Source organism: Melopsittacus undulatus, chromosome 10 (assembly GCF_012275295.1).
Source record: "Melopsittacus undulatus isolate bMelUnd1 chromosome 10, bMelUnd1.mat.Z, whole genome shotgun sequence".
NCBI lineage: Eukaryota > Metazoa > Chordata > Aves > Psittaciformes > Psittaculidae > Melopsittacus > Melopsittacus undulatus.
The window spans coordinates 13,450,360-13,478,278 of NC_047536.1; the positions used below are offsets into that span (position 1 = coordinate 13,450,360).

The window sequence follows — 27,919 nt, forward strand, 5'->3', positions numbered from 1 at the left end:
TAGCATAAAGTGACTTTTGGGCTGTGCTAGAGGTAAAGACACTGGTCAGACTTTAGGCTGAATCGTCAAACAACACAATGGATGCTGGCATGCCTTGGGTTTTGGCTTCCATTCTTGCTCTTCTAGGCTCTGCTGTGGTTATTTTTTCATTCATAAAAAACCCCAAAGGAAGAGCAACAGACACACAGCTAAATTTAGAGCTGATTCGTGTATGAGGTCTTTTTACACATGTACTTTTTAGCTGCAGTTTGGGAGGGAAACCTGAGCTACAGGGAGGTCACGAGGCGTTCTGTTATCCAGACATGTCCCTGCCTCCTCCGTCCTGACTCAGTGCTTTGTTTTATGGGGAATGCAATACTGTGCTATGTAAGTCCTCTTAAGATAGCTTTCATGTTTCCTCTGCTGAGGTCTCAGACAAAAGCCTTGTAACACGAGAGGCAAGGGGGCATCCAAAAATACTTGTGTGTGCATTTGGCAGCCAAGCTCTCTGCAGAGGGATTTTGACTCTGCTTTTAAGGAAGGTGAGGGCTTGAAGCACCCACAGGATGCTTGGAATCAATCCTGGTTCTAAACCAGATCTCCATATCATAGCTCCCTGGGTGCCAGCTGGGGCTGTCCCTTCAGCACAAGATGTAGTGTATAGGCACATTAAATAGCCACAGCTCTCTGTGCTGATACACAACTTGTGGGCTATACATACAGTGCAAAGGACCATACAGCTGGTTATTCCCATGATGAAAGACAGATTCCTGTGTTCCCTCTTGCCATGCAAACCCACTACACCTCCATAAACACATTTTTAGTCATTTCCACTAAAGCAGAGAAATTTCTGCTCAAGAGCAGAAAGTCTTTAACAAAAATAGGTTAAAGAAGAACCATCAGAACTAAGAAATCTGTCTCTGAATGACATCACTGTGTCTGAAGACTGATGTTTTTTGCAGTCTCTATAACGCACTAACATCTTTAGTGCTTTTTTCATTGACAGTAATGCAATCTTTTCTAAATTCATGACGGAAATCAGCTTCACCCAAATAAATGTTAATGTACAAAGTGTATGCATGTGCAACATATGGAGCTCTGTCAGGATGTTCTGGTGACAGGACAGCCGGACCACTTCATTATGGTTTATGGTATTAGCAGTTGCTAAAAGCTTCAGTGAAATTGCAGCCTTATGTTAGATATTTAGGTCTTATTTTCCACTTTCTGTATGGATTCTGATCGGGTGAGTCATCTCCCCAAACCTCATTTTTCAGTCGCATTTCACTAGCTCTCTGTTCAGCAAATGGACTGTGATGGTGAAGTGAGTGTGGAAAGCAAGAGGTAGCTTGTTCTTGGTGTCTTGTAAGGTCTGATTGGATTTCTGACTGTATTTAATATTGAAAAGATATAATTTTTGGCTAAGGTAATTGTTACTGTGATTGGCAGTGGTGATGGTTGCTCTGAATTGCTGTGAATCATAGAAGAGTTAGGTCTGGAAAGGACTTCACGATCACTGGTTTGTGTAGAGGAAAGCAAGTAAATGAGATGGATGTTCTGGTGAGCTTGGGAAATTATCTTCTCCGGCTTTGTTTCAGCTCTGTCTCTGCCCACATTGAGGAGTCTGTCCTTGCCCAACTGTGTCATGAGGCCATGAACTGCAGCAGGGGCTTGTGCTGCTCCTTGGCAGAGCTCATCCTGCCTGAGTCAAAGACCATCATTCCTTCCTTAATCTCACACCCTGTTCTGAGGTGCCAGTGCAGGGATTATAGAATTATGGGATCATGGAATGATTTGGGTTGGGAGGGATCTTAAAGCTCCTCCAGTTCCTACCCCTGCCACTGGCAGGGACCCCTTCCACTGCAGCAGCTTGCTCCAAGCCCCTGTGTCCAACCTGGCCTTGAACACTGCCAGGGATGGGGCAGCCACAGCTTCTCTGGGCACCCTGTGCCAGCGCCTCAGCACCCTCACAGGGAAGAGCTTCTGCCTAAGAGCTCATCTCAGTCTCCCCTCTGGCAGGTTAAAGCCATTCATTCCCTTGTCCTGTCAGTACATGTCCGTGTCTACAGGCATCATCCCTGTAAAAGGGATTCATCTTCTCATCTTCTCATTTCCCTTTTAAACGTGGTTTCCCTTCTCCTATGAGGCTACCGGCTGCCTGAGGCTTACGAAGATGTTGAGCAACGGAGTCAGCCCAGCTCCTCTGGCTCAGCGGCAGTGCCGGAGCCGCAGGCAGAGCCAGCCCGCAGCAAGGCTGTCAGGGCGGTGCAGGCAGCGTTCCTAAAGCACGGGTGTACAAGCGGTGTTTAACGTGTGTGCCCCCCCTGCGGAGCCCGGCTCTAACCGGTAACACCCCGAGCTGACGGAGCGCGGGGCGCTGTGCGCCGCTCCTCGCTGCACTACGGCGGCGGGGCCGGGCTATGGGCGGTGCTCCGGACGTGGCGGCGGCTCCATAGGAGCGGGCCGGGGGCGGGTCCGGCCGGGCGGCGGCGCGGCTGGAAGGGCCGGGGCGGTTCTAGAAAGCGGCGAGGAGCGGGTCGGGGCCGGGTGAGCGGGGCAGGGTCCGGTGGGGGGGCTGCAGGTGGAACTCCCCTTTCCCAAGCACGGAGGGGCCTCGACGGGTTTGGGACCGTCCCGGTCGGGAGCCCTGGGGCTGAGCGGGGGCTTTTGGGGGGCGGCCGGGTGGGAGCTTGAAAGCGGGGTCCAGCCTCGAGGTGCCGCGGGTGCCATGCTCCGCCGGTCCCCGAGGAGCGCGTTCCCCGGTGCTGGGTGCCTGCGGGTCCGTCCGGCGGCTCCGTGCGGGGTGAGCAGCCCGGGGGGTGCACCCCCTCCCCGGGGGGTGCCCGACGTGACATCCCCAAAGCACCACCGGGTTTGGGTAACGAGGTTGGAAGTGGTGTCAGTGAAAGCTGTGGCTGGGCTGGTTTCCCCTTTTCCCTGCTCTTTGGGTTTAGATATGAGTGATAGTGCCGCTTAGGTTACTGTGAGTCACTGCTATAGCCGGCTGTACGTGCGCCTCCAGCCTGCCGCAGGCTCCCAATTAAGCCTTAAGCTCTATAAAGGTGTTCCAACGCCGCTTGTTCCACTCCCATGTCATTTTGGGTTAACCTGAGATTTGTTTTCCCAAAAGCACATGCCCTGGTGTTTGTAAAGCGCACTGATGTGCTGGGCGAGGAGCCAGCGGAGCGGAGGGCAGCCTGGCCTGAAGGCACTTCCTCGAGTGTTACCCCAGCTCAGGCGGGCACCGGAGCCTGCTGTGCAATAGTAATGCAAAACATGCGCTTGACCAGGCAGGAATAACTTCATTTCAAGCAGCAAAAGCTGCCCTTGTAACCTGGAAGCCAGGAGGAAAGAGGATGTGGAGCTGTTTGACCTCGTGATGTTCAGTATTCCCAGCTGGGAATCACCTTAGTATTAAGTACTGAAGGTGGGCTTTCCCAGGAGATGTTTTTGTCACACTTTTTGCTCCTTAATTTTATAGGTGGTCTGTGAGGACGAAGCTGACCTGAATTGCCACCAACAGCCCTTACCAGGATAATACTTCGACTTTCTGGTGCTGCGGCCCTAGGAAATAATCCTGTAGGTATGTGGTAAATACAAAGGGCAACCAATAAGTCCGGTGGTGTTTTGCAGGCAGAACGCTGTTCTGCAGTTACAAGTTAGCTTTGCAATGACACAGGCAAGAATTTTGCTTCTTGCTTAAGCCATCATTTCTTGAGCAACGATTTTCTTCGTGGAGCTAATCATCCTCTGGGAAGCAGTGCAGGAAGCATGAGCCGAGTATGAGTCTGTATTGCAAGGACAGTAACAGCAGAGGGAGCATGATTCCCCCGTTACTGTAAGAAGTTTTTCAGTCTAGGTTTAAGTCAGGAATCCAATCTGTTTATAATTTCCATGCTGTGCATATTGGCAAGCTTCCAGAGCAGCAAGCTGTAAACATGGATGTTTTTCCTATGACTAGCCCTGATTTTTGTGTATGGTTTTCTGTATGTCGGAGGAATGGCAATGTGGAGTGTGGTAGGGAGCACGTTCTGGAGCGATCTTGGAGTAGAGTCAACCCCTGCACCTCTGAGATAATGTCTGACTTTAATTAAATTGCCAATATTAAGTGAAAGAAACAGTTCACTGACATAAACCTGTCTAAACAGGAAGATTTTTATGCTATATGAGCACATGGAAGGCTATGGGAAATATACGAAAATTTTGGGCTTTGCACAGTAAAAATGCAGTCAAAACTTAAATGATGAAAGAATGAGCTCTAGTGGAAAAAGAGCATGAAGTCTTGCTGTTTCCACTAACAGCGTGGGCTTTGGCTCTAGGCTGCTTCATATGGGATGAGCTTGCAGATGCTGCAGGGTAAAATGCAGGCAGCTCTGCTGTGCCTTAGACTAGCACAGATTTTCTGGCCTGCTGGAGTGTGGAAGGAACATTCTTTGCCATGGTTTAAAAAAACCTGTTGGGAGCTAATCAAGATGATTACACCTTCTAAAGTGGTTATTATAGTGAAAGGTAACACAAGCTATTTTATACTAGAAGTACATGCAGCTTTGTGTGAATGTCCTCTATCCATGTCAATGTGTGCAAATGAACAACTTGTGCTCCTTTTCTGTTGGGTTGCCTTACAAAATACAAGGCAATCATGTATTATTTGCTAGGCAATTATAATTGTTTTCAGATGCACATGAAACCCTTTGGCAAGGGAAGGTAGTGATGTTGGCATCAGCTGCTTTGAGCAGCAAATCCAACTGGAGGAAGGAGCTTGGAAGCAGTTATTTAATGATGAAGAGAGAAGAGAATTCACTTGCAAGGAGGCAGCTAATGCTGAAAAGGAGCAATGCTTTGTGTGTCCCTGGGTATGGCTGAGAGCTGGCTCATTGTAGCAAGGTAAATCACTGCATGCTGCACTGGCAGTGTCGTGAATCATGACATGAGGTTCAAGGTACAATAGCATGATCTGTGTGGGACACTGGCAGGCACTGGAATCCAAAGCTCGTTGGGTCAGAGGCGTGGTTGAACACTGGAGTATCTGAGTTCATGTAGATGATGAATTTTGGCCCTGAATTGTTTCAAAGTCTTCAGCCAGTGGTGAAGGTTTGCTTGCTTAGGGTAACTTTAATGCTTCCTTAGGATTTAATGGTTTAAGTAGTTTCGTAGCTGCCATCATGTGCCAGGCCTCTCCTGGCTAATGTGGCAGGCAAGACTTGAAATACTGCTACAAGCTGGATGGTTTTTATGGCTGCTTTTCTTAGAGAGGTATTGAGAGAAGCTCTTGGCAACATCCTGAGAATCTGTTTATAATTAAGCCCATCTTTTGGCCCTAAAGTATGTAAAAATCTTCCACTTTATTGTATTGTTGTGTATTTCCCACTTAAATATATAATTAGCCTTATCTGCAGAATTCAGTACTGATAGCAAGTTGTTGCCTACTTGTGAAGCTCTGGAGGGGGTGAAGCCAGCTGCACAGCCAGCTCACTACTTCCTCCTGTGTCTGCAAGCAATAACAGTGGGTGGAAAGTGCTGGTATTTGGAGAAGCCCCAGATGGATCTGCCCCATCCAAGAGTCCAACCTCAAATTGCTGTTTGAGGATGGGTTGTTCTTAAGAGCCTGGCGTGTGGGCTTCGACTGTATCTGCACCAAGAATCCATCTGTGGCCTGAGGTGACTCTAAAGTAGTCATTTGCTTGTTAGATTTCACCAAGATGCTTCAAATTTAGAGACATGTGGAGGGAGGGATTCTAGCAGTGATTTTCCAGGTGTCTTTAATAGCAGAGGCAAGCACAGGAGGCAGCTGTAACCCTTACTTGCAGCATCAGCTTGTAAGTGGTTGTACTGTGATAGTTCAGGCTCTTTTTGTGGGGTAAACAGGGGTGTGTTGGTGTTTTCAGGGCTTCAGCATGGAGCCTCTTGTCTAAAGGAATGCTCTGTGAGGATCATGCTCCTGTTCTGTGGTATACAAAAGAGTCTGCAGCCTATCAGTTCAATCACAAGTGAGAGTCCCAGAGGGACTGGGTGACTAATGGGTATTTGTTTCCTCTTCTGACCTGAAGAAAAGCCCTTCCTTTGGCTCAAGTGGGAGCTGGCTTCAGTCCCCTGTGACTGAATATGGAATTCATATGGGTGAGAAACCAATAACCCTGGTAGGTGTGCAGGCAGCTCTTCTTTTACGCTTCAGGTCCATGGTTTTGTATCTTCTTGATTGAGAATTTTTAGGAAGCTTAATAAAGAATTTGGTCTAAATGGTGGAGAAAATGTCCCATCCTGGTTCATTTTGTCTAGAAGAAACTTTTTCCCTTCTGCCAGTGGCTCCTGAAGCCTGACAGCATCATTCCAATGGGAGCAATGATTCACTGCTTATACTCAAAGAAGTGTTTGTACTACATTTGGTTTGCTTTTCAGCTCTGCTGGCTGGGCACATGGAAGGGAAGGAAAGGAGCAAAACTAATTATCTGTTAGTGCATGCAGAGAAGTTTTCCTCTATCAGTGTTGATGAAACAGCTTCTCACTGCAGAGAGAGCAGTCTCGCAGGTAAAGCAGTGGTGTAAGTGCTCATCTCTGGAGGTACACATGGCGTTAGCATCGCTGTGCTGATGGCACTTGATGTAGCCTGATGAGCCAGAGCAGTGTGCTGCTTGTCCTGGGCTGACAGCCCCAGTTCAGGACAAGGGGAACTGTGTGCTGTCAGTTCAGCATGGGGAGGGAGTTTGTAGCCCAAGGCTGGACTGAACGCAGTGTCTCTGCTCAGTCTGTTGCAGAGGAATGTCTCTATGCTCACTGAAATGAAAGGAGATCCTAAATTCACGTGTCCAGCAGGATGTCTTCTTCATTGGGAGATGCTGTTGAAACAAAGCCAGGAATGTAGGCAGTGTTTATCCTACACAGACTTCTTACCTGGCATTTCTCTGCAACTGGGTTCTTCCATTCTCTGAATAAAACACTGGCTTTATATCGATTTGCCTTTGTTATTGAGGTAGGAGGTGCTAATGTCTCTTCTGCCGCTTACCCTCTTTGTTAGCAGATGGTTTAGCTATGATGGGATGGGCATGTGTGTGTGTGTGTGCATACGTGCTCGTGCTGTCCAAGAATGTGGTTCTAGCATCATGCTCAGCCTCCTTTAAGTCATTATTTGTGCTGATTCCCCAAGTAACAGCTGTGAAAAGAATGCATCCAAACAGCATGAAATCCCTGCAGCCAGGTGTCCTACTTGTGCAAGCAAGAGCCCGTTTCTCTGTTTGCTGAGGTTTCTGTTTATTGACTCAAGTGATTGTGAGTAGGATGGCGAAGCTGTTAAAGATCTGCTGTAAAGACAAGCTGCGAGCTGTAGTAAGTGTTCTTGGCAGATATCCTCAGCCATGCGAAAACATGGTGGGGAGGTGCAGGGCGGAGGATGTCGAGTTGTGTTATTTTAACTGGAAGATTCCCTTGTAATTGTTTTGCCAGGCTGTGTATAGCACATCCAGAAAAGCACTCAGTGAAATGATGACAGGCAGTGCAGATGGACAGTTGTGGCTTAATATATCCAAATTAATGCACTTCCCAACTGTTCCTGACTTGCTGTGCTTTCTGCTACATCACTTATTGTGGCTTTTAGTATTGGCAGACCTCTGCGTGGTACGGTTCATTCAGCTTTACTCAGTTCTCAGATTACCCATGTACTGGTTCTGAACTAACTTAAACAAGCAGTTTGGGAATATGTGGTTTGCAGGGGGGTGAGAAACAGAAGAGGGAAAGAAGAAGACTTTATTATGATGCTGTGAGACACTTTCCTGCTTACTCATGCTTGCAGACTGTTGGGGTAAATGTGTCTGATTCTTTATAGAGGTTTCCAAAGCAATTCAAGCAGTCATCTTGCTGTGTGATAATACAGGGAACAGAGCTTTTACTATTGTTCTTATTGATGGTTGCATTACTGGTGGTGTTTGCCGTTCACATTCAACGTGTTTTCCCTTCTCCCCTCTATTACCCTTTCTCATCCGATTTAAGTGATTCCATTTTGCCCCAAACAGCTACATGTTGGTTACCATAATTGGAGTAAGAGCAGGTTGCAAGTGGTCATTTCCAGCCTCAAGTTTTGTAGAATCATAGAACCCCAGCCTGGTTTGTGTTGGAAGGGACCTCAAAGCTCCTCCAGTTCCAACCCCTGCCATGGGCAGGGACCCCTTCCACTGCAGCAGCTTGCTCCAAGCCCCTGTGTCCAACCTGGCCTTGAGCACTGCCAGGGATGGGGCAGCCACAGCTTCTCTGGGCACCCTGTGCCAGCGCCTCAGCACCCTCACAGGGAAGAGCTTCTGCCTAAGAGCTCATCCCAGTCTCTCCTCTGGTTAAAGCCATTGAAAAGTTAACCCAGTTACACTGGGTAGGAAAAGAAATCCATGAATTAAGGTGAGCAGTTGGGATCTTCCTTTTGGCACTGTGCGTGTGCATGGGTATTAGGGGAGCTCAGGGTTCACTGCGCAGCAGTGCTTGTGTGGGCTGGCCATGAGGGTTCCTGCTCTGTGAACAGGCAGCTCCTGTGTGCATTGGGTGCTCTGAGTGCAGGGCGGGCTCCTCATGAACTTCCTGGAAGAGGCCATCCTGGTCATCAGTCAGATCTACCGGGAAAAGCACAGGTCCCTGGAGGCTCTTCCGTGCAGACCTCACATCCCTTTCTGCACTCCTCCACCACCTGCCTGTCTGCTCAGATGGGCTTTCCCTTCATGCCCTCAGCGGGCTGTGCTCTTGGAAACACAACAGTCTGCTTCCAGCCACCATCTTGAGGGCCTGGGTTTCAAACCTGGCACAGCCTTTGGAATACAGAAGCCATAAGGACCATGTCCAAGGACCAGTGTGCTGGGATGAGGCATCTTGAATAAGCGGAGCTGGAAATTTCACTTTCAGCTTTTCCAACCACCGCTGCCACACTACAGAATGCTTTGTTCCTCTCTTTGGCTTTCCCACTATTTTTCTTTTGAGACAGCTTTTATATAACTGAGTTTTACAGCATGTTAAAAGTCTGACCATTTAATTTAGACATGTATTATTACTGGAAGAGAATTCAGCCTTGTGTACTCTCCTGTTTGCCTGCTATAACTATGCATGATGTGGAAGGCATGGAGCTTGCCCTGTTCTCACTATCTCCGTGGACAGTAGACCACTTCTCTCATGGACTGCAGTGTCTTCCATGTACATCCCAATGAGCAGACAAGACAGCATTTGAGGTTGTAAAGTAACAGTTCCTGTGCTTGAAGATTACTCTTTTTTCAGCTTTACTGATTAGAATTTGGTCTTTCAAGGAATTTTCCATGAGATGAAATGACAGAAGATGAAGATCTTGGAATCCTGTGATGGTTTGGGTTGGAGGGGACCTTGGTTCCACCCCCCATGCTATGGGGTTTATTTCCTCAGAAGTCAGTAAGTTTTACTCCTCATTCTCCTTTTAATTTGTTCCAGGTTTGAGCTGTTTGGAAGATGAAGCCCAGGCTGCAGCTGGTGTTCTTTACCTGGATTCTCCTGATCTGGCACACAGAAGCGGAGTTCTTCACATCCATAGGTATGGAAAGAACCGATGCACGATGTTGTGATGTAGTCAGTGCAACTGTCAGTGTCAAGCCCTGTCTGTATTAGGAAAAGCCACCCTTTTGCATCCTTGATGCTGTTCTGCATTGCAAGTCTTGTGTCAGTGCAACATTTGCAGTTGATGATAACAATGTGCTGTTAGCCATGATACACAAGTCTCTGGGGGCTCTGTCAGTAAAATAAGGCAGTGCCTGTGTCTCACGTACCTGCTGCCATCCTGAACAGAGCACAAACCTTCTGCTAAGAAGCTGAGTCCTGAATGGGATTTAGGAAAAGAATGGAAGTGATAAATATGTGAAATATTTTCTTCGACAGAAGCTGAAATCTCCTGTCTTTAAGTCGGAGTTAGCTGTCAGAAGGGACAAATTAATACCCCACTTTTGTAGGACCTGAGTAAATCCTGAGGAATTCACACTGTTATAAATGCTCCAAGTAAACTGTCAGTTCTTGTATTCTAATGTTTGTGGTAATGTAATTCTAATGTTTCTTGTATTCTAATGGTTGTGGTAGAGCCTAAAAGTAAGCACCAATGGAGTTGTCTATGGTGATTTGCTCTAATGTTTTCCTGTGGAATAACGTGGGGAGTTCTCCCCTGTAAACATGCTGGAGATTAACTATGACAGGCTGTGCTCCATAACATGCTCTGAGCTCAATGGAACTGCCTGTGAATGGCAAAACTCAAAACTCCTGGTGGTTTCTTCCCCAGCTCTGGAAATAGCACAGCCTGCTGACTTCCATCTACTTAATCATGCCTCATTAATAATTACTTCAGAATGCTGAAACTAAAGCTGTGGCTGCAGTTAGGAATCTCATCTGGTCTTTCAGTGGTTGGTCTTTGAAATCAGAGTTTGTCATAGCAATTAACATTGACATGCCAGCAATTACCACTAACGCCCATCAGGAGCGAGTGTGTGTTTGTGTCAGTCTGTACATGGTAGCCTGAAATGCCTCTGTATTTAATGTGTTTCCACAGTTATTTGCATTGAAAAGTTGTAAATTTAAGTGGTGCCAGTGGTTAAGTGAATAATTTAATAGTGTGACCTACTCTGTATCCAAAGCATCTATTCTACATATAGTAACTGCCTGGATCTTTTGTTGCTTTGACTCAATGGCTGTATTAATGTCAAACCTTTCTTTTGATAGTTCTAGCATCACAATTGTATATAAGAAACTCGGAGGCAATGGAGGGGTCACAGCAGAGCTGTGTGAGCCACTGAAGGTGGGATTTTAAAGGCCCCTGGGAGGTTTTGAACATCACACCTGGGGATATAACAGCTTCTGTGGTTTATGGGTGCTGAAGTGCACACCCTTAACTTGTCTGTTTTGTGGTGGTTTTGACAGCCCTAAAGCATTTCCAGTCTGTCTTCTGTGTTGTTGGAAATTGTTCCTTTCTTAGCTCTGATTAACATTTGCTCACACTCCTGGTTTTAGGTCAAATGACAGACCTGATTTATGCGGAGAAGGACCTGGTACAGTCTTTAAAGGACTATATCAGAGCAGAAGAGAGCAAGCTCTCTCAGATAAAAAGGTAGGTGGAGAGGTTTGTGTAATGAAGGGTGATAAAATGGCTTGTCTGTATTCTATTATGCTGTACCTGTCACTACTCTTTGCTGCTACATTGTGTTTGTACTCCCTCAGTAGTTAATCACAGTGAGACCTGAGGTACTAACTTGCTTATAATTCCCATAAACCTGCAAAGAGGGGGCCCTGCTTCAGGTATTGTTTAATCTTCATCTTCATGTTTAGAACCTGTCTGCTGGGCTCTTCCTATTCTTCCCTGTCCTTGTAGCATCACACTGTTCCCTTGGAGAAGCAGGAGAGGCTCCTCCATGTGAGTTGAATGCCTCCGAGTGCCAGCGTTCTGCTGCCTGGGGTAGCACTGCTTATAATGGCAAAGTGTGCCAGTGGCATCTTGTGGAGTGCACACAAAATCCCTGGCTGCTTTTCTGTGTTGGCATTGCCCTCAGGGGCAGCTCTCCTGCCTTGTTCTCCTCAGTTGCCATCCTGGCTATAGCACATCTTGGACATGCTGAAGACTGATGGCTAAGACTTACGGCAAGTGGGATGCATCCTACTTTAATAAGGTTTAAAATAATAGGTTTACAAATACCTTTTAAAGTAAAAAGACTATTATAATTAAATCAGTTGGAATTCACTTTATCCATGTGAAGTTGAAAGCTTGAAGGCTGGTTACAATGGCAAAAGCAGCAATAAATTGATTTTAGCTGTGTAATTAGAATGACTTAAGAAGGAAGACATGCATTCATAAATCATTCTCAGACTCAGTTGTACCCTTCTTATTCCAGCTGGGCTGAAAAACTGGATGTGCTGACCAGCAAATCAGCCTCAGATCCAGAAGGGTACCTGGCACATCCTGTAAATGCATATAAGCTGGTGAAGCGTTTAAATACTGACTGGCTGGAATTGGAAAACCTGGTTCTTCAGGATACAACGAATGGTAAGGAGTTAGAGGAGACAGGATAGCAAGAGGCAGCCTTACAACAGACTTGCTTATCCTCTGTGTGTTTTGGAGAGCTGCAAATGCAGCTGTGGCTTAAATATTACTGCCAAGTTTGAGATTTAAAGTAAGGACTCTTGGTGACTGGTTCCCCAAGTGAGTGCAAGCTGCCACTGAAGCACATCTCAGTGAGGACTCAAACTGTTACTAGTTTTGTTTGAGGAAAATGGAAGAATGGGGTATGCTGAAGTTGTCACCTGTGTTGGCAACCATTGTTTTGTCCCTGTTCTTGAGCTTTATGTTTGGCAACCATTGTTTTGTCCCTCTTTTTGAGCTTTATGTTCTTTATATATATATATAAACTTACTCATTGCTTTCTCGGTCTGGTACTTCTGTTGGTGACCATTGTTTTTCAACCACAGTCATGAGTAGATAAGATTTAAGAATCAAAATGCGACACATGTTGAATTATTAGAGCAATTTGTATCAGGCCCAGCATTCAGAAGTGACAGATGTTGTAGTCAGTCTGTAGATAATAATGTAATAAAGAGTTGCTCTCTGTAAACCTGTCCTCCTAAATCAAGCATTTCCATTAGTTATCTTTGGTTTTGCATCCTATTGTCAGTGCCTGCTTGAATTTCCTTCCAGAGCTTATTTTTTTAAATGGAGGTTTATTTTCACTGGACTCCTTGTAAGTAAGGGAGAAGAGGCTATGTTTTTAGGCAGAACACTGCATGTTTTCCCATTCTGCTCTGCATATGCCAAAGTTTAGGTTAGTTGGAAGGTTTTTTCAGCCAAGATTTTTATTGCTTTTTGGAATAGGCATCCGAGATGGAAATAAATTACTCAGTTCTGTTGGGTACTTCTGTCTAATCCTTTTTGCAAGGTGTCCTTTCCCAGTTCTGCTTGCTGTATGACTTGGAAGTGGTTGGGTTGTTTTCTTTCAGTTGATGGCCCCACATCTGCCCAAACAACCTGTTGTGTAAACTTGATACATTTATGTAGTACCCTTAATTCCATTTCTAAGTGCTTTCTGATCTTACTTGTGAGCCTCTTACTGAGTAAGGTCCTATCTGGACTTAGGGGATTCTGGATGAGGGTCTCTGCCCCCTGAGCTGCCATTTGAGATGCTGGAGCACAGAGTCTGAAATCATCATTTAGTGCTATGATCCGCAGTTGTCTGTGTGGATTGATGTTGCAAGCAAACTGATGAAAGCTGTTAATTTTCTTGTCTCTTTCTAGCATGAAAACTTAAGATCATTAGATTCACATTGTACTTTAGTGATTGTGTGGCACAAGAAAACTGAAGGGTTTAGATCTTTATCCTTTATCTCTTGCTCACAAGTGGTGTTCTCAAAATGGGACAGAAAACAGTGTTTTCATATCTTCAGAGTATAATGAGAGGCTTTAAACCTGGATTATTTGCATCTCCATTCCCAAAACTAAGCAGATGCTTCCTCTTCTGTGTTAATCCCGTACTAATACTTACTCACGTGCTGACAGTTAAATCTTTCCCTTTCACTGCAAAGGCTTTATCGCAAATCTCACAATTCAGCGTCAGTTCTTCCCAACGGAAGAAGATGAGACTGGAGCTGCGAAGGCTCTGATGCGCTTGCAGGACACGTACAAACTGGATCCTGAAACTCTCTCTCGAGGCAACTTACCAGGTAAGTGCACAGAGGGCTCTTTTCCTTTATGAGGAAGGAAGTGGTTTTCCAAGGAAGCTTTTATTGAGTGACTGCGCTCCTATTCTTTATCTATGAAATGGGGATTAACAGGTTTTGCCCCACTGAGATGTTTTGGGCAATCCCTAGGTATACTGGGATGAGTCAGTGTTTTGGCAGCTGAGCCCTGATAAATGTTGCTGCTGCTTGTAAGAGACTTACTGGAGCAGGTCATGGTTGCTAGCAATGCACTGTTTAAAACTCCATAGGCTTCATTGGAGTGCAGGTAGGTGAACTGGCAAAACAGTTTCAGTTATTATATGTAGGTTATTAAAAGTGAACTTAATTTGAAGTCTTTGTGCATCTGCTGAGCAACTGGAAATCAGCGCAGATACAGGCAAATGGATACCCAGTTTGTCTAAATAACCATCAGCTGGCTTACACACAGAAATTTGCATCTTCAGTAAAGAGCAAAGAAGCCAGCTCTGGATGTAGTCAGGCTTCTCTGGTCATCTAACAGTGTTTGTAGGTTCAGTAAAACCTGTTAAGCTGTTGGTCTGCTCTGTTTTGTCTACAGGGAAAAAACACAGTAGCTTAACATTAATGTCTGTTAAACTTCTTTTGGTTTCCAAAGGAGTTAATGTCACAGAATTAGGATAGAATTTAATCTTTAACTCTGAAGCATTGCCTTTTAGAAGCCTTTTTGGATGATAGAAGTGTGTTTATTGATATTCCTTAATATGCTGTCTTTCTGGGTTTAGGAACGAAATACAGGTCCTATTTGACAGTAGGTGACTGCTTTGGTATGGGGAAGACAGCTTACAATGATGGAGACTACTATCACACAGTACTGTGGATGGAACAAGCCTTAAAACAGCATGATGAAGGGGAGGAAACGACAGTCAGCAAAGTGGAGATCCTAGATTATCTCAGCTATGCTGTTTTCCAGTTTGGGGATTTGCACAGAGCCATGGAGCTAACCAGGCGGCTGATATCCCTTGGTAAGAACAAAAGACCTGCTATTGGAGCACTGGGGAGTGGTGCCAGCAGCCAAGCCCAGAACAGCCATGAGTCTGTATGGGTGAGCTGATTGGAAGGGTGCCAGATGACCTGGGGTTAAAACCAGTCTCCTTACATGTGAAGTATCTTTAACAAGTTATCTTATAGTCTGTGCTGTTATTACCTGTGATCAGATGTGTGTCTGGCTGCAGGATCTGTGTGCTTTGCTTCAGTGTCCTGAGATGTGTTTGGTCAGGTTGTCTGAAGTGGTGATCAGGGCTACCAGATTTAAGTAGAGTGCTGTATCTTCTCTGAAGTCCCATTGACTGCACAAATTCCCCTTTATTCTTGAGTGCTGGGTGCTCTTTGGTGGCAGAAGAATACTTTGCCTAAGTTCTTAGAGTATTTATTACTGAATACCCAGAACAGATTGAGTTTCTTAAAACCTCCTTTTATCTCTGGTCTGTTTCTAGCTGTCTCTTGAGTAACCAAATAAGCATTGCTTCCTATCCAACATTGCCTGCTTCCGGCATTGGAAAGGTTTAGCCTCCCCAATTAGAGTTAACATCTACTGTGTTATGCATTTGTATTTTTTAATCAGTAGTGGTTCTTAGCTTAGATGTTAACTGCACCCTGAGTGTGGGTGAAGCCTTTCTATTGAAAAATAAGTATCAGTATTCCTGCAGGCACTGGGATCCATAGATTAAAATGTACAAGAATATGAATATTGAATGTAGCTCCCTCTGCAATACAGCTTAACACTGGTAGCAGAATGTAAATCCTTATCAGCACCAAACAGTGGAACAGACTTAGCAGTCCCCATGGGAGCAGCAGCTTCCTCTGCTCTGTCTCAACTTCCTCATCTGGCCACTATTAGCCTTGAGCCCTAATGAGAGGTTATTTCAGTGGCCTTCTTGGTTAGTTCTGCAAGATAAGCACAATGGCCTTGGGAAGGCCAGAAGGAAAGAAACTGTTCTAGGTGCAAGTGTCCAGAAGCATTGGTGAGCAGGGAATTGTCCCTTCTTGGTTTTGCTGGATAAAGATCTGATGATGATGTTTATTGATTCATACCAGCCATCATTAATACATCAATTAATATAATGATAGTTCCCAATGTTGTTAGTGGTGCAGGATACCTTCCATATAATCCTGTTGCAAGCATCTAGAGATGGGTGCTGCAGGTGGGCTGGTAGTGACCACCACCATGTCCTTCTGGGCTTCCTGACTTTGGAGGGCATATTTGAGACTGAAGTCTGTAGCTGGAACTCTGCAGTCCTTGATTAAAGCATGCTGGTGCGGTGCAGATGAGAAGCATGGTGGAGAGCAGGAGTGCAAAAAATGGACTAGCTTGATCTCTGCTTATCTTGGGTAGAACTGGGCAGAAAAGTTGAGAGGAAAGCAACGATGTGAACACCAAAACCTCCTCTTTTTGTTGGAATGCAGATTTTGTGATGGGTCCTTCCAGAAAAGATTCTTTTGCAGACTATGGCTGCCTTCCCTGTGCTGCTTTTCAGTGCAGACTGGAGCTGGTGGTTTTGGTAGCCTGATAATGCTTTAAGAATGAAAGAGTTTTTGCTGTCTCGCTAAAAAGACTTGTTTGTATTAACTGAGATCACTTAACTGCCTGGTTCTGTCTTTCTCCCCATGAAGACAGTACTCATGAGAGGGCAGGCAGTAATCTGCGCTACTTTGAGAAGTTGCTGGAGAAGGAGAGGGAGGAAGAGAAAGAGAAGTCAAACAAGACCATGACAACAACAGAACCGGTGGTGCAAAGTGGTGCCTACGAGAGGCCTCTTGACTACTTGCCAGAGCGTGATATCTATGAGGCCCTTTGCAGGGGTGAAGGGGTAAAAATGGTAAGAGAAAGGCAAGAATTTCCTGCCTGCTGCCTTTGCACGAGGGTGATGGAGCTTGGTGGGACATGGGGAGGTTTGCTTTCTGTGAAGCTGTTTTCCTAAGAAAAATAATAACGTAGCTCTCCCCAGGCTGAGATTTGTATCTTGGCCTCTCTACCTTTAGTTAATCCTAGACAGAAAAGCAGTGCTGAACTGTACCTCTTAAAGGGCATTGAAAATTGATTCTCCTCAGTCTGTCTGCTCAGCCATTTCAAATGCTGACTGTCGAAATGTACAGGAGGCTTTTTCCACTGAGAGCTGGTTATGCTTTGCCACACTTGAGAATCACATTATTCCCTCTTTCTTGCATCTTAGAAATGCCCTTTTGGGGTGATGATTTCAGCTGGCAAGTCTCCAGTACCTCTTGACAAACATGGCTTTAAATTCACAGTGCAGGGAAAGGAACCCATTCCATCCGCATAGTCTTAATTATAAGAAGCAGACTTTTACAGCTGGCTCTTTATGTAGTCATTTGCTTAATCTGTAACCTCTTGTGATTTGATTCTCCGTAAGGTTGGTGTTTCAGCTGGTCTCAGTGGTATCTGGAGTGGTGTATGGGGTTTTATTTGCACTGAGTTGCAGAATCATCCATGCTTACCTCTGAAGCTTGCTGTCTGCTGATGGCTTTTACGGTGTTTGTGGCCTGAAGCTTGCTCTCTTTTTGTGTCTTACCTGTTGTAAGTTCATGGAAAGTGGTTGAGCAAACAATGTGCTGTTTGGCATCTTGTTCCAGACGCCTCGAAGACAGAAAAGGCTGTTTTGTAGGTATCATGATGGAAACAGAAACCCTCATCTGCTCATAGCTCCCTTCAAGGAAGAAGATGAATGGGATAGCCCTCACATTGTACGATACTATGATGTCATGTCTGATGAAGAGATTGAGAAAATCAAACAGCTAGCTAAGCCAAGGGTAAGTTTTCCGTCTTCCGTCTCACTAATGACTGCTAATTCCATGCTTTAATCTCCTAGTCAAGAATAGGCAAACGATTTGAAAGATCTGGTTTCATACTACAGATGATACACTGCAGCTGTGAGCCTAAGGGGAACGATTTCGAAACTGCCTGGTGATGTAGGACCATAGAGCCCAGGCTCCTGAAGGTATTTATGCATTGTTGCACTTAATTATGCAAAGTTTTCAGTAAATGGCTTGGAAACCTTTTAGGAAAGTAGGGACTAGACCTGTAAAATAGGTGGCCAATTGGCTGACAGTGATGGAGGTGTCCGATATAGCTGAAGTCTGCCTTTTGAAATGGAGCTGAACTTCAAAAGAAAGCTAAAGCCCAAATACCAGCAGAAATGGGAGGAAATGCTGGTTTTAAGTTGTGCCAGAAGAATATCTAGAGTTCCAGGGTTTTTTTTACTTCAGGTAACCTGGAATTCACTACTTCTGTTTAAACCATAGCTTAGACCTGCACAGGGGAAGGCACTTCAGATGCTGTGGTGCATCCAGGAGTGGAACCATGGTGTTCTGAAGCCACACACTGCTTGTTGGGAATAATGTGATACAGTTAACACAGAGCTCTTAAGTAATTCCTGGTCTGGGACTTAGGAAGGTCAGAGTCCTTAGATGACTACACAATGCTCCCGAGCACTTCAGATCTGACTTTTCCATCTGGATATGCTAGTATGTCAAGTGTAGATCCAACTCAAAGGCAGCAGCTTGGAGTAGGAACCCTGGTTCTGATGCAATTCCTGTTATTCACGATGTCAATTCTGATGACGGCACACCAAAAAGCAGCAAAAAAATGCAAAGCTTGTAATTACCTTGTCTGGGTTTTCTGGAGGTGGGATTTCCTGTCTGTTCCCTTCCTGGCAGAAGTATAACTGTGAGGTCGGTTGTAGATGCTGCACCTTACCCTGTAAGACAAGCACTTCCATTTTTATGGATGAATGGTTCATTTTGGCGCTCTTCAAGCTGCTGCTACGAAATGTGGTACTAAAATTCCAGTCAGGAATTACCCTTCTCTGTGTGTTTTTTAATGTGAACATAAGTTAGTAACAGCAGTTTGGGAAACTGATGCTTCTGAAGATCATTAATAATTTGGGATGTTTATGACACTGGACTGCAGTGACTACCAGCCAGCTATGGGAGTGTTGGCAGAACACTCCTGTCTTGCTGAGGACTCTCACCTCTAGAAATGAGAGGGTTTTTCCTATTGCATCATACTGTAACACTTCACAAGCTTCAGATAAAATGGAAAGATAGAACATATCATTTAATCTATTCTATTAAACACACTCTAAGGCAGCTGTTAATTTTTATTTTTCCCTTTTTCTTTGAAATTCTATGGAAAGTTAAGTCTTGCTCCCTGAGTTTTGCTTATATTACTAATGTGAGAGGAATTCCTCATATAACCTAGTGTACAGCTGGGATTAGTCCCTCTAAGAGGTTAATACTGTAGTCTTAAGGTTCAGATTAAAGCTTTCAATTGAAAGCACTCATTTTCTCTAAACTCTTCTCTAAACCTGTTTGGCTCAGTTGCAGGAATAGCTTTAAATCCTGCAGATCTGCTGAGGGAATGGAAAGTGCAAGCCCTGTGCTGAGATGGTCCTTAATAAATAGAGCTTAATTTCAGCCAGGAAAGTTTAGTTAGCCATCATGGAAGCTCTCAGACAGAGCTCTGAAGTAGTTTGTTAGTTTTGGGCTCAAAGATGAGCACTTTCCTTGTTCTAAAATACATCTACAAGAAGTTTCTCCTCTTGGGTCCAAGCACTTTTAACATTATCTGCACTTTACACTTGCCAATACTTCTTGTTTTGTAGAGAAACAACATCTGTATGTGATTGAGGGGAGCTATATTCAAGTTGCTTTGTATGCTCGCTTTGCAAAATGCAATCACTTCCACTCCAGTGCCCAAAAAGCAGTTCCAAGTTCTCAGGCAATACCTCGGAGCTGACTGGGATGGGTCAGGGCAATTCTGGACTCTATAGAAGTGGGCAGCATAGGGAGAGATCTGCTATGCAAGTACAAGAACCTTATTCCCCAAATACAAGCATACGATATAGGCACGAAGAGGCAAAAGTAAGGTATGGAGGGGGGACACATAATCTGTGAGCTCAATGCGGTAGGATTTCAGAAAGAAAAGCCATTGGGGCACATGCTAAACTAAATGAAGACTAAGAGGAGAGTGGGTGAAGCTTCTGATCAGTCCAGTGTGTTATGGTTCTTCAAAGCCCAGCAAGTGTGTTGTTAGGCTGCTTTCTCCACCTTTTCTAAGAGGAAGCCTCACATTTAGGAGTCAGTTTATACCAAGTGAGGCATAGGTTTTATGTCTTAACTGAAGAACCCTGCCGATCAGAAAGAGCTGTGGAATAATAAGGAATGTGGTCAGGTTTAGTTTAGTTCTCATTTATTTAGATCAAATGCTAGGTGCAGTAATCAAGCAAGCATATACAAGCTTGAAAATGGCAGCAAAATGAAAAGCTTGGGAAGCGAAATTATATCCCAAAGCTATGCTTCATTGTACAAGTGAAGGACAAGATTGTCAGCCTGGCTCTTCTGTTGTGATTTATGCAGGAGAATCTGGAACAAAATAACAGTGAGTCAGAATTGCAGCAACAGTTGTGCCAAGAGCTCTTGTATGAGGGACGAGACAGCTGACATGGATTGTGAAGCTGGCTGCAGGCTTACTTGAGGAAAACCGAAGGAAATAATGACTACATGCTCTGAGGAAAATGCAGCAAAAAAAGGCTTTCAGTGACCTATAATCAAGTGGAAGGAAGGAGGCAGGATTTAAAGTGTTCGTGGTTTGCAGGGGTTAAACTTAGATGTGGTCTGTGTTTACTGTCAGAGGAATGTCCCAGTTCTTGTTCTCGGCTGCAGGGAGCAAACCTAAGTGACCCGTTGTGTGATGCTAGTGCTAGGCCATTGCTTTGACACCGCAGCAAACCTCAACAGCTTTGCCAAGATCCAGGCTTTTCCTACAGACGTGCTGATGTGGCTGACTGGTGATACGTAACTCACTGTTTAAGCTGTGTAGGTGGACTGTGCTTTTATAGAGTTACCTCCATAATGTCATAACACGCCTCGAACTGTCTCTGTGAAATCAGTGTTCCAGGCGTCTCCCAGCAGGAACATCTTGAGCATGGGAACGTTGAGAGGTGCCCTCAGGAGTTTTCTACCACTGTGGATTTGCCTGGCCCATAATGTGTAACTTGTTCCCTTGCTGTTTTTCATCTGAGAATGTGGGTTTTTTCAGTCCATGTGAGGAGCAGGCTGATTAAATTCATGGAATATCCAATGATTTTCTCTTTGCCAAGAGCCTGAGCTTTGTACATTGCTAACTTTTGTGTTCCCTCTTGTTCATATTGAGTGCAGCTGTTTAAGAAAGTACCCTCAGAACCTCTGTTGAGCAAGCAGCACTCATGGATTTAATGAATATCATGGCTTGTGCAGATTCCTTATCCAGGATCCAGTGCCAGTTATGGGTTGCATTTGTGTTTCTGCATGTCCTGTACTAGCGTGAAATCAGACCAAACTAGGTTGGAGCTATAACCTTCACCCAGTGATACACTGAAGTTGGGCAAATCGGGTTGATTTTGGTTAAGATGAGAGGGGATTCTTTCCTAACGTGTAGCTGATGTGTTTCTTCCCCCTTGGGATTTTTTTACACAGCTGGCACGAGCCACAGTGCGTGATCCCAAAACCGGTGTCCTTACAGTGGCTAGCTACAGGGTATCCAAAAGGTAAGCAGGGAGGAGTTCAGCTCTAAGGGTTTTGTGCTTAATGCCTCTCATCAGCTACCTGCAGCTGAAAACTGCATGTAACAAAAGCTTCCTCAACAACTGCCTGGTAAATGGCTCTTTCAGCCATCTGAGTGAGGGCAGGAGAATCCTTCTGCCTTAGGAAAGGTGGTGGTGTTGTCGCCATTCCAAAATAACATGTTCCAATGCTTCCCTTGTCCTAGCTCATGGCTGGAGGAAGATGATGATCCTGTTGTGGCCAAGGTGAATCAACGAATGCAGCAGATCACAGGGTTAACGGTGAAAACAGCTGAACTGCTGCAGGTTGGTGCCTTTGTACTTGGGTTGTTTCTCATGCATGTACCTCATTCCTGGCAAGCTAAAGGGAAATCAAGTGTGCCCTAGGTAACAGTCTTGCCACACTGCTCTTTCTCAAAGCATGTTTTGGATTTCTGGAGAGCAGATGCTGTCTTCTGCAGCAGTCGCTTGCAGTTCAATAGATGTTGATGCTTTCTTCCATGCTGTAGGTTGCCAACTATGGAATGGGAGGGCAGTATGAGCCACACTTCGATTTTTCTAGGGTAAGACCACACTGTCAATTATTTCTTAGTGGGGTGGGGAGGGGGAGCAGGTTGTTTTAAGAAGAAACTGTCGAAACTCTTTTCTGTTAAAGAACTTAATGTATAGTCCTGTTGCATGGATGGATGATGACTTTTGAAAAGCCTTTGCACTGCCTTCTCTGCTGAAGGTTCAAGGGAAGAAAGAGCAAATTGCCTGCTTATCTTGGTTCCTTGCACGGTACACAGACACTAAAAGACAGCCCTGCAGCACTCAAATACGCTCTTTCCATTACCTCATTTGGAAACTGAGGTTTGCAAGCCCTAGGTTGTGAGTCTGTTCCATCAGGCTTCTGAGTTCAGGGTTGTTCTGAGTCCTCCTCAGGAGGATATTCTAAAGCTCTTTGCTGGAGCTGGATGAGGAGGAGACCTCTTCTATATCCCTCCAAAAGAAGTTGCTGTTATGGAAGTCTTCATGGGTCCCAAAGCCCTCAGTGTGGCTGCAGTCATAGGGTCTGAAGAGGGTTTGTTGGGTTCAGGAGGGCAGTGGTACAGGGAGCAGAACTTGCCGCTGGTGGGTGCCAAATGCACACTAGGCACTAGAGGGCTCTGCCTTGCAGGTAACAGCTCTGGGTTGCTGCAAGTGGGGAGAAAAGAGGAACAGATTCATTGTTACCCTAAACCAGTTTATGAACATGCTAATCCTACTGAACAGCCACGGTGACTGGTAATTTCAGATATCAAATCCACCTCATTTCTTGGTTTCCAGCAGAACTGTGGCATTTCAATGGAATCTGGCTTAACTCAGGCTGTTCCAGTGGTTTAAGCTGGTAGAAGGTTTCAGTGCAGCCAGAGCACAACCTGATAATTGAGTGCAGAGTTGGAGCCACCCAACTTAGCCCTGTTTAAAGTAATAAAAACAAATCAATCCTGAATTTCTGCACTGTGGAAGCTCAGATTCCTTAGCTTTGGCCTGCTGAGAGAATTTTCCTGTTAATTTAAAGACTGCTTCATTTCCTGAATCAAGCAAATGCTCTTAAATTATCTTCAAAGCCTTTGAACTTGAGGACCTCAGCCATCAAAATGGCCAGTGTGGACTTGGCTTTTGGGTTAGGCAGCTGGGGCAGAGCTCCACTTGGAACATAACCTTGGCTGCAGGCATCAGCTCAGGGAGCCATGGAATTTGCCATAGCTCTGGACTGGTCCTCCAGGCTCTCTGTGCATCACAGATCCTGATCAGCCCTGTAGCTTTTTGTTCCCTTGCAGTTCACACAGGGACACGTCAATAGTTGCATATTACAACTTTGAGAGTTTATGGGCTGCTTAAAAGGTAGAGAAGTCATTTGTTGTTGAGGTTCACAAGTGCATGGCTGGGCCTGAATACATCTCAGTGCTGCTAGGTTGTCTTTTTTGAATTGAATCTGCATATGCAGATAGTCTTGGTTTTTATAACCCAGTTTCAGGAAAGATCTTTTATTTCTTGAAATATACATCAAGTAGATTAAGCTATAACATCTTAGAGATAGCAGCTGTGGATTTCTTTGCTGTTTGTCTTTAATACTGGTTTCTCTTCTTTTAAATGTTAAAAGATTATGGTTTTGTGTAGAAAACTGCACCTTAATGTCTCCTGGTTGAAATTATGTCCTATGAGTAATGTAAATAGACTTTCAACTGCAGTTTTTGAAGGGAAGAGGCACACACACATTGGTGTTCTAGATGTTCTTTCCGCTTCAAAACTGGCACCAACGTGATCTCATACTTCAACAAACAAAACTCGGTGTTTCTTACAGAATAAAGAGAATTTGATCTTTTTGATGTGGTGCTTAGACCTAAACAAGTAACCACCTAAAAGAAATGCACTATTACTGTTCTACAATTTTGCCTGCTGGCAAAACCTGCATTTTCTCATTAAAGCATTTCTTCAAGTCACTACTACATTTACAAGAATCAAGTGTATTATCTAAAGCCATTGAAGATGAGGTTTTCATTTTCACCTCAGTTGTTGACTTTGGATCACTGTCCACTACACTAATGGGCTGTTAACTTCAATGGGATAATGTCAGTGGCACAGGCCTTGAAAACCTTTCTTCTGCCCTAAGAACTGCTTCAGTGCTTCTTCTTCCTATAGCATTTGATTGCTCTGTGCATGCAGTTCTGCACCCTGGCTGTGATTTGTAATGGCTTTAACATTGACCTGTATCAATAGCCCCTCTCAATTCCAACTCTTTAAATTGGCCTTAAGGATCTCTCTGCAGAGCTACACGTATGTAACTCTAGTGTGAGCCTGTCTGGAACTTGGGTTAAAGTTATTGTCTGTTACAGCGACCCTTTGACAGCACACTCAAATCGGAAGGAAATAGGCTAGCGACGTTTCTTAACTATGTAAGTACCTCTGTTTGTCTCCTGTCTGTGAGCTTGGAGGTTGCAGTTACTCTCATTTAATTTTATAGAAAGATGAGCCAGATGCTTTCAAGCGGTTAGGGACTGGAAATCGTGTGGCCACTTTTTTAAACTATGTAAGTATGTTGATCCTTTGTCCATTGAGTGTCACTTTAGCAGCATCTTGTTTGCAGCGTGTGCAGTTGGTTATCTGTAGAGATTCCCTGGCATCTGGAAGCAGGGACTGCATTGTTCTTGCAGCATCAGGTGCTGTCTCATCTGAGTTGAGAGAATTCTGGTGGTATTTAACCTCTTTAACCTCAGAACAGAAAGTCTGAATACAAGACCTGGCTTCCCCTTTTGGGGAATGGTACTATCCCCTACCATGAAATATTTAATATTATTGGAGTCCTGTTGGTGGGAGAGGAGAATTTGGCTTATTTCTCAAAGGCAAGTGCTTGAGGTACTCATGTGGTGTGCAGTTTGAGAGTTTGACCATCAGCCACATTGAGATGGTCATGTTATTTCACCACTGTTTGACAGCACTTGATGTTGTAGTCTGTCAGCCTCTGTTTTAGCTGTCTGTCAAAGCTGAAGTCACTCCAGCATAGCTGTTGCTTCAGCAAATGGAGGAGACATAGCTAATAACCTTGGAGCAAGTGGGTTTCAAGAGCAGAATTGAAAAGGTCCAGTAGTTGCATGTGTGGTACAGCCTCCAGACCATGTACACCAGGATCAAGCAGAACTGTCACTGATACTAGTGGCCTGATGTCTGATCACAGTAGTCTTCTGGTATTTTATCAGCCTATACTTATCAGTAATTGATAATACTCTGATGAATATTTATGGCTGAGTGGTTTTCTTGTGTGAAATACAGCTCAAAACAGCCAGAAATACTTTCAACTTGATATGGCAGGAGGAGGAAATAATCTCCCAAACAAGAATCCAGACAAGATGAGCAGCTGTGAAAGTCTGCTGCAAAAAAGGCTTTGATTTCAAATCGTCTCAATCTGTATTCTGTTTCTTAGACTTTTAGACAAGCCTTGATTTAAAGCAAATGATCTGTACCTTATTCTCTGCCAGTTGTACATGGTCAAAGGCAATTTACCCTTGTATGTTTTGTCTGGAAGATACCATACGTGTCCCAACACCCTACTAAAAAGAGTGGTTGTGTTGCTAAGACGTAACTATTAACTTGCAAAGTTGCATGTACATGCTTTCTAGTTGGAAGGGCCAAAAACCTGTGCGCCTATGGCATCATATGCCCTTTTATTGTAGGTACCAAGCAGGAGGACACCAGAGTGGTAATAACATCTCCTTAAACAGAAATCCAAGTTATTGTAGAGAATGTGGGGAGTGTATTAATAGTAGTCTTGCTGGTTTTAGTGGGAGCTGGATCTGACTCATTTGTTTCTTTTAATTAGAATCTGATCAAAAGCTTCCTGAAATATGTAGAAATAATTCTTTTAATAGGAGTGTTTATAAGGAACTTTGGGTTTTGGGTCAAGTCTAGAGTCTGTAGCCATCCATCATTACTGATGAATTCAATAGGGTTAAATTCATTCCAGTGTAGTAGGGCAAAGTATAAAGATACATGCTTTTCTTTAGAGTCACATAACTGTATGTATTGAAGCTTAAGCTGCATAAAGCACTTGAAGTGGCTTAACATCACTGGTGAACAGCACAGAAACAGTGCAGAAAGTGAGGCTTTCTAATAACTTGTGTAGGGTTTGTAGCGGTTGACCAAGATGCATGAACTAAATCACAAGCATCAGTTCCAAAGACATGGTTTCAATTTATGAGGAAGCTTGTGGTTTAACAGACACTTGTTTTCCTAATTGGATCATAAACTGGAATGCAATTCTTGAAGCTGCTTGACTCTGAATCTTCTCCCTTGTTCTAGAGCACCAGTTCATTAACACTGCAGGTACACAGCTTCTGATGGCTGATTGTCCAAAGGGTTATATATAATGTAGATGAAATGCTGAACAAAAGCCATCAATAGCAGGTACTGTTACTTCTGCAGCTCATGCTGGTTGAAGAGCATCCTTTCCTCATTGGTACCTCCACAGAGGTGCAAGCAGGAATCTCTATCAGGGCTTGGGCACTCTTGCTTGTGGGACTGCATGTACGAAAAGCTTTGTAAATGGACAGAGTTTGTGGACTTTGTTTTCTCAGATGAGTGATGTAGAAGCTGGAGGAGCTACGGTGTTCCCAGATTTTGGGGCAGCAATATGGCCCAAGAAGGTGAGTCTGAATGCGTTCGCTTGATTTCTTCTCTCTCCTGATGGTCTCATCTTCTTCAATACAGTCCTGCATCCATTTAAAAGTCACTGATGTGACAAAGTGCTGTTTGCTGCATCTTGATGAATAGGCTGCTATGTATCAAGGTAGCTCTAAGCTGGTCTTGGAGTCTGCAGGGCTGCTACCTTTATTTTACAATGTGTAACATGAGCAGTGTCTGTGTACAGCTGTTAACGAAAACTTGTATGCAGGTAGAGCTCTCAACTCTGCGCATGGCTGAGTTCATAGAGTGGGACTAACAGAGTCTGTGTGTTATCATATGGTGGCCTATGCTGAAGTGCTTCATAAAAGCATTCAAGGCATTTCCCTGCTCTCCTTTACTGTAACCTGAATAATTCTGTTGTCCAGGTTCTGACTAACCCAGGTCTGGTTTTACTTTTCAGGGAACAGCAGTGTTTTGGTACAACCTTTTCAGAAGTGGAGAGGGTGATTATAGAACAAGGCACGCAGCTTGTCCAGTACTAGTAGGGTGTAAATGGGGTAAGTAATAATGCTTTAGGAGCAAAACCTAGGAAGGCTTATGTATGCAGAGCCAGTGACACACTGAACCTTTACAACAGCTTTTAATAACCTGGGTGTTGCTGTTTGGAGTAATTTGCTACTGTTGCTGCTGGAGTAATTTGGCCATAATGAGAACTCCCCCCATCAGTATCACGTAGTATCAAGCAGCTGCATTGTTCAGCTGTAGGTTCTCTAATGCACTTGTGTCAATGGCAGCACAAAGTGTATAAGAATGCCCCTGGGTTTGTGTAGGGTATCAGCATCAGGAAGACTTGAATTACCATTTGACTAGAGCCAGGTCTGTTCCTACAAAATCTTGTGCTTAGTTTTAACTGCAAAAGGAGGAGAGTTCCTTAAAGGTAAATGCAGGTGTCTGGGCACTGGGGATTTCTGCTAACTGCTGAAGGCTTTTCAAGCTTCATGTCATCCCATACCCACCTTCCCTAGCATCCAGGGTATTCCCCCTGGAGTGGCAGACCTATAAATACCAGACCCACAATACACTGTTCATCCCTAAATTGTGCAATTGGAAAGATGTTTTCTTCCCCAGCCCTTTGCATCTTCCTATGCCTTTCCTGTGGATGGATAGAGAAGCATAAGCAGGGATGGTCAGGTTGAGAGATGAGACTTTACTTGCAGTAACCATCTGGGTTGCAGTGATGCACACACTGGTTATATGGTGGTAGTTAATTGCACATCCTTTTTTCCACAGTGTCAAACAAATGGTTTCACGAGAGAGGAAACGAGTTCTTAAGACCTTGTGGGAGAACAGAGGTTGACTGAAACCCAACCTGCTGCAGGCCTTTGTTTGTCTCCCTTTCTACTGTTGTCTGTTCCAGTTCATTTCTAAGAAATGATCCATCTTTTTCTCCAAGAGCCCTGGCACTTTACCAAAAAAAAGAACAACAAAATATGTAACAGTGAAAGGAAGTAAATGGCATTGTTCACACA

The 27,919-nt window shown here is 44.5% G+C and overlaps 1 protein-coding gene across 6 annotated transcripts; it reads left to right on the forward strand.

The window, feature by feature from the left end:
* The first annotated feature begins 2,476 nt into the window (after nt 1–2,476).
* Nucleotides 2,477–27,919, forward strand: P4HA2 (prolyl 4-hydroxylase subunit alpha 2). 6 transcript variants are annotated; one of them, XM_034067024.1, is made up of 17 exons: nt 2,477–2,523; nt 3,458–3,559; nt 9,403–9,502; nt 10,960–11,056; nt 11,835–11,986; nt 13,516–13,653; nt 14,412–14,651; nt 16,300–16,505; nt 17,278–17,454; nt 21,160–21,230; nt 21,452–21,551; nt 21,755–21,808; nt 24,107–24,166; nt 24,235–24,300; nt 26,342–26,410; nt 26,851–26,947; nt 27,681–27,919. In XM_034067024.1, exons 3-17 carry the CDS (start codon nt 9,421–9,423, stop codon nt 27,749–27,751), a joined length of 1,680 nt encoding a protein of 559 aa, XP_033922915.1. In that variant the 5' UTR covers nt 2,477–2,523; nt 3,458–3,559; nt 9,403–9,420; the 3' UTR covers nt 27,752–27,919. The 6 variants fall into 6 exon arrangements, with proteins under 6 accessions (XP_033922915.1, XP_033922913.1, XP_033922910.1 ...); XM_034067022.1 differs by lacking the exon at nt 24,235–24,300; XM_034067019.1 differs by lacking the exon at nt 24,107–24,166.

Excerpts from the sequence above, each read along its gene's own strand:
- P4HA2 (XM_034067024.1), top strand. The coding sequence starts at position 9,421 with ATGAAGCCCAGGCTGCAGCTGGTGTTCTTTACCTGGATTCTCCTGATC. Across the intron at positions 9,503-10,959 it reads GGAGTTCTTCACATCCATAG|GTCAAATGACAGACCTGATT; the intron begins GTATGGAAAGAA and ends TCCTGGTTTTAG. Across the intron at positions 21,552-21,754 it reads AAACAGCTGAACTGCTGCAG|GTTGCCAACTATGGAATGGG; the intron begins GTTGGTGCCTTT and ends TCCATGCTGTAG.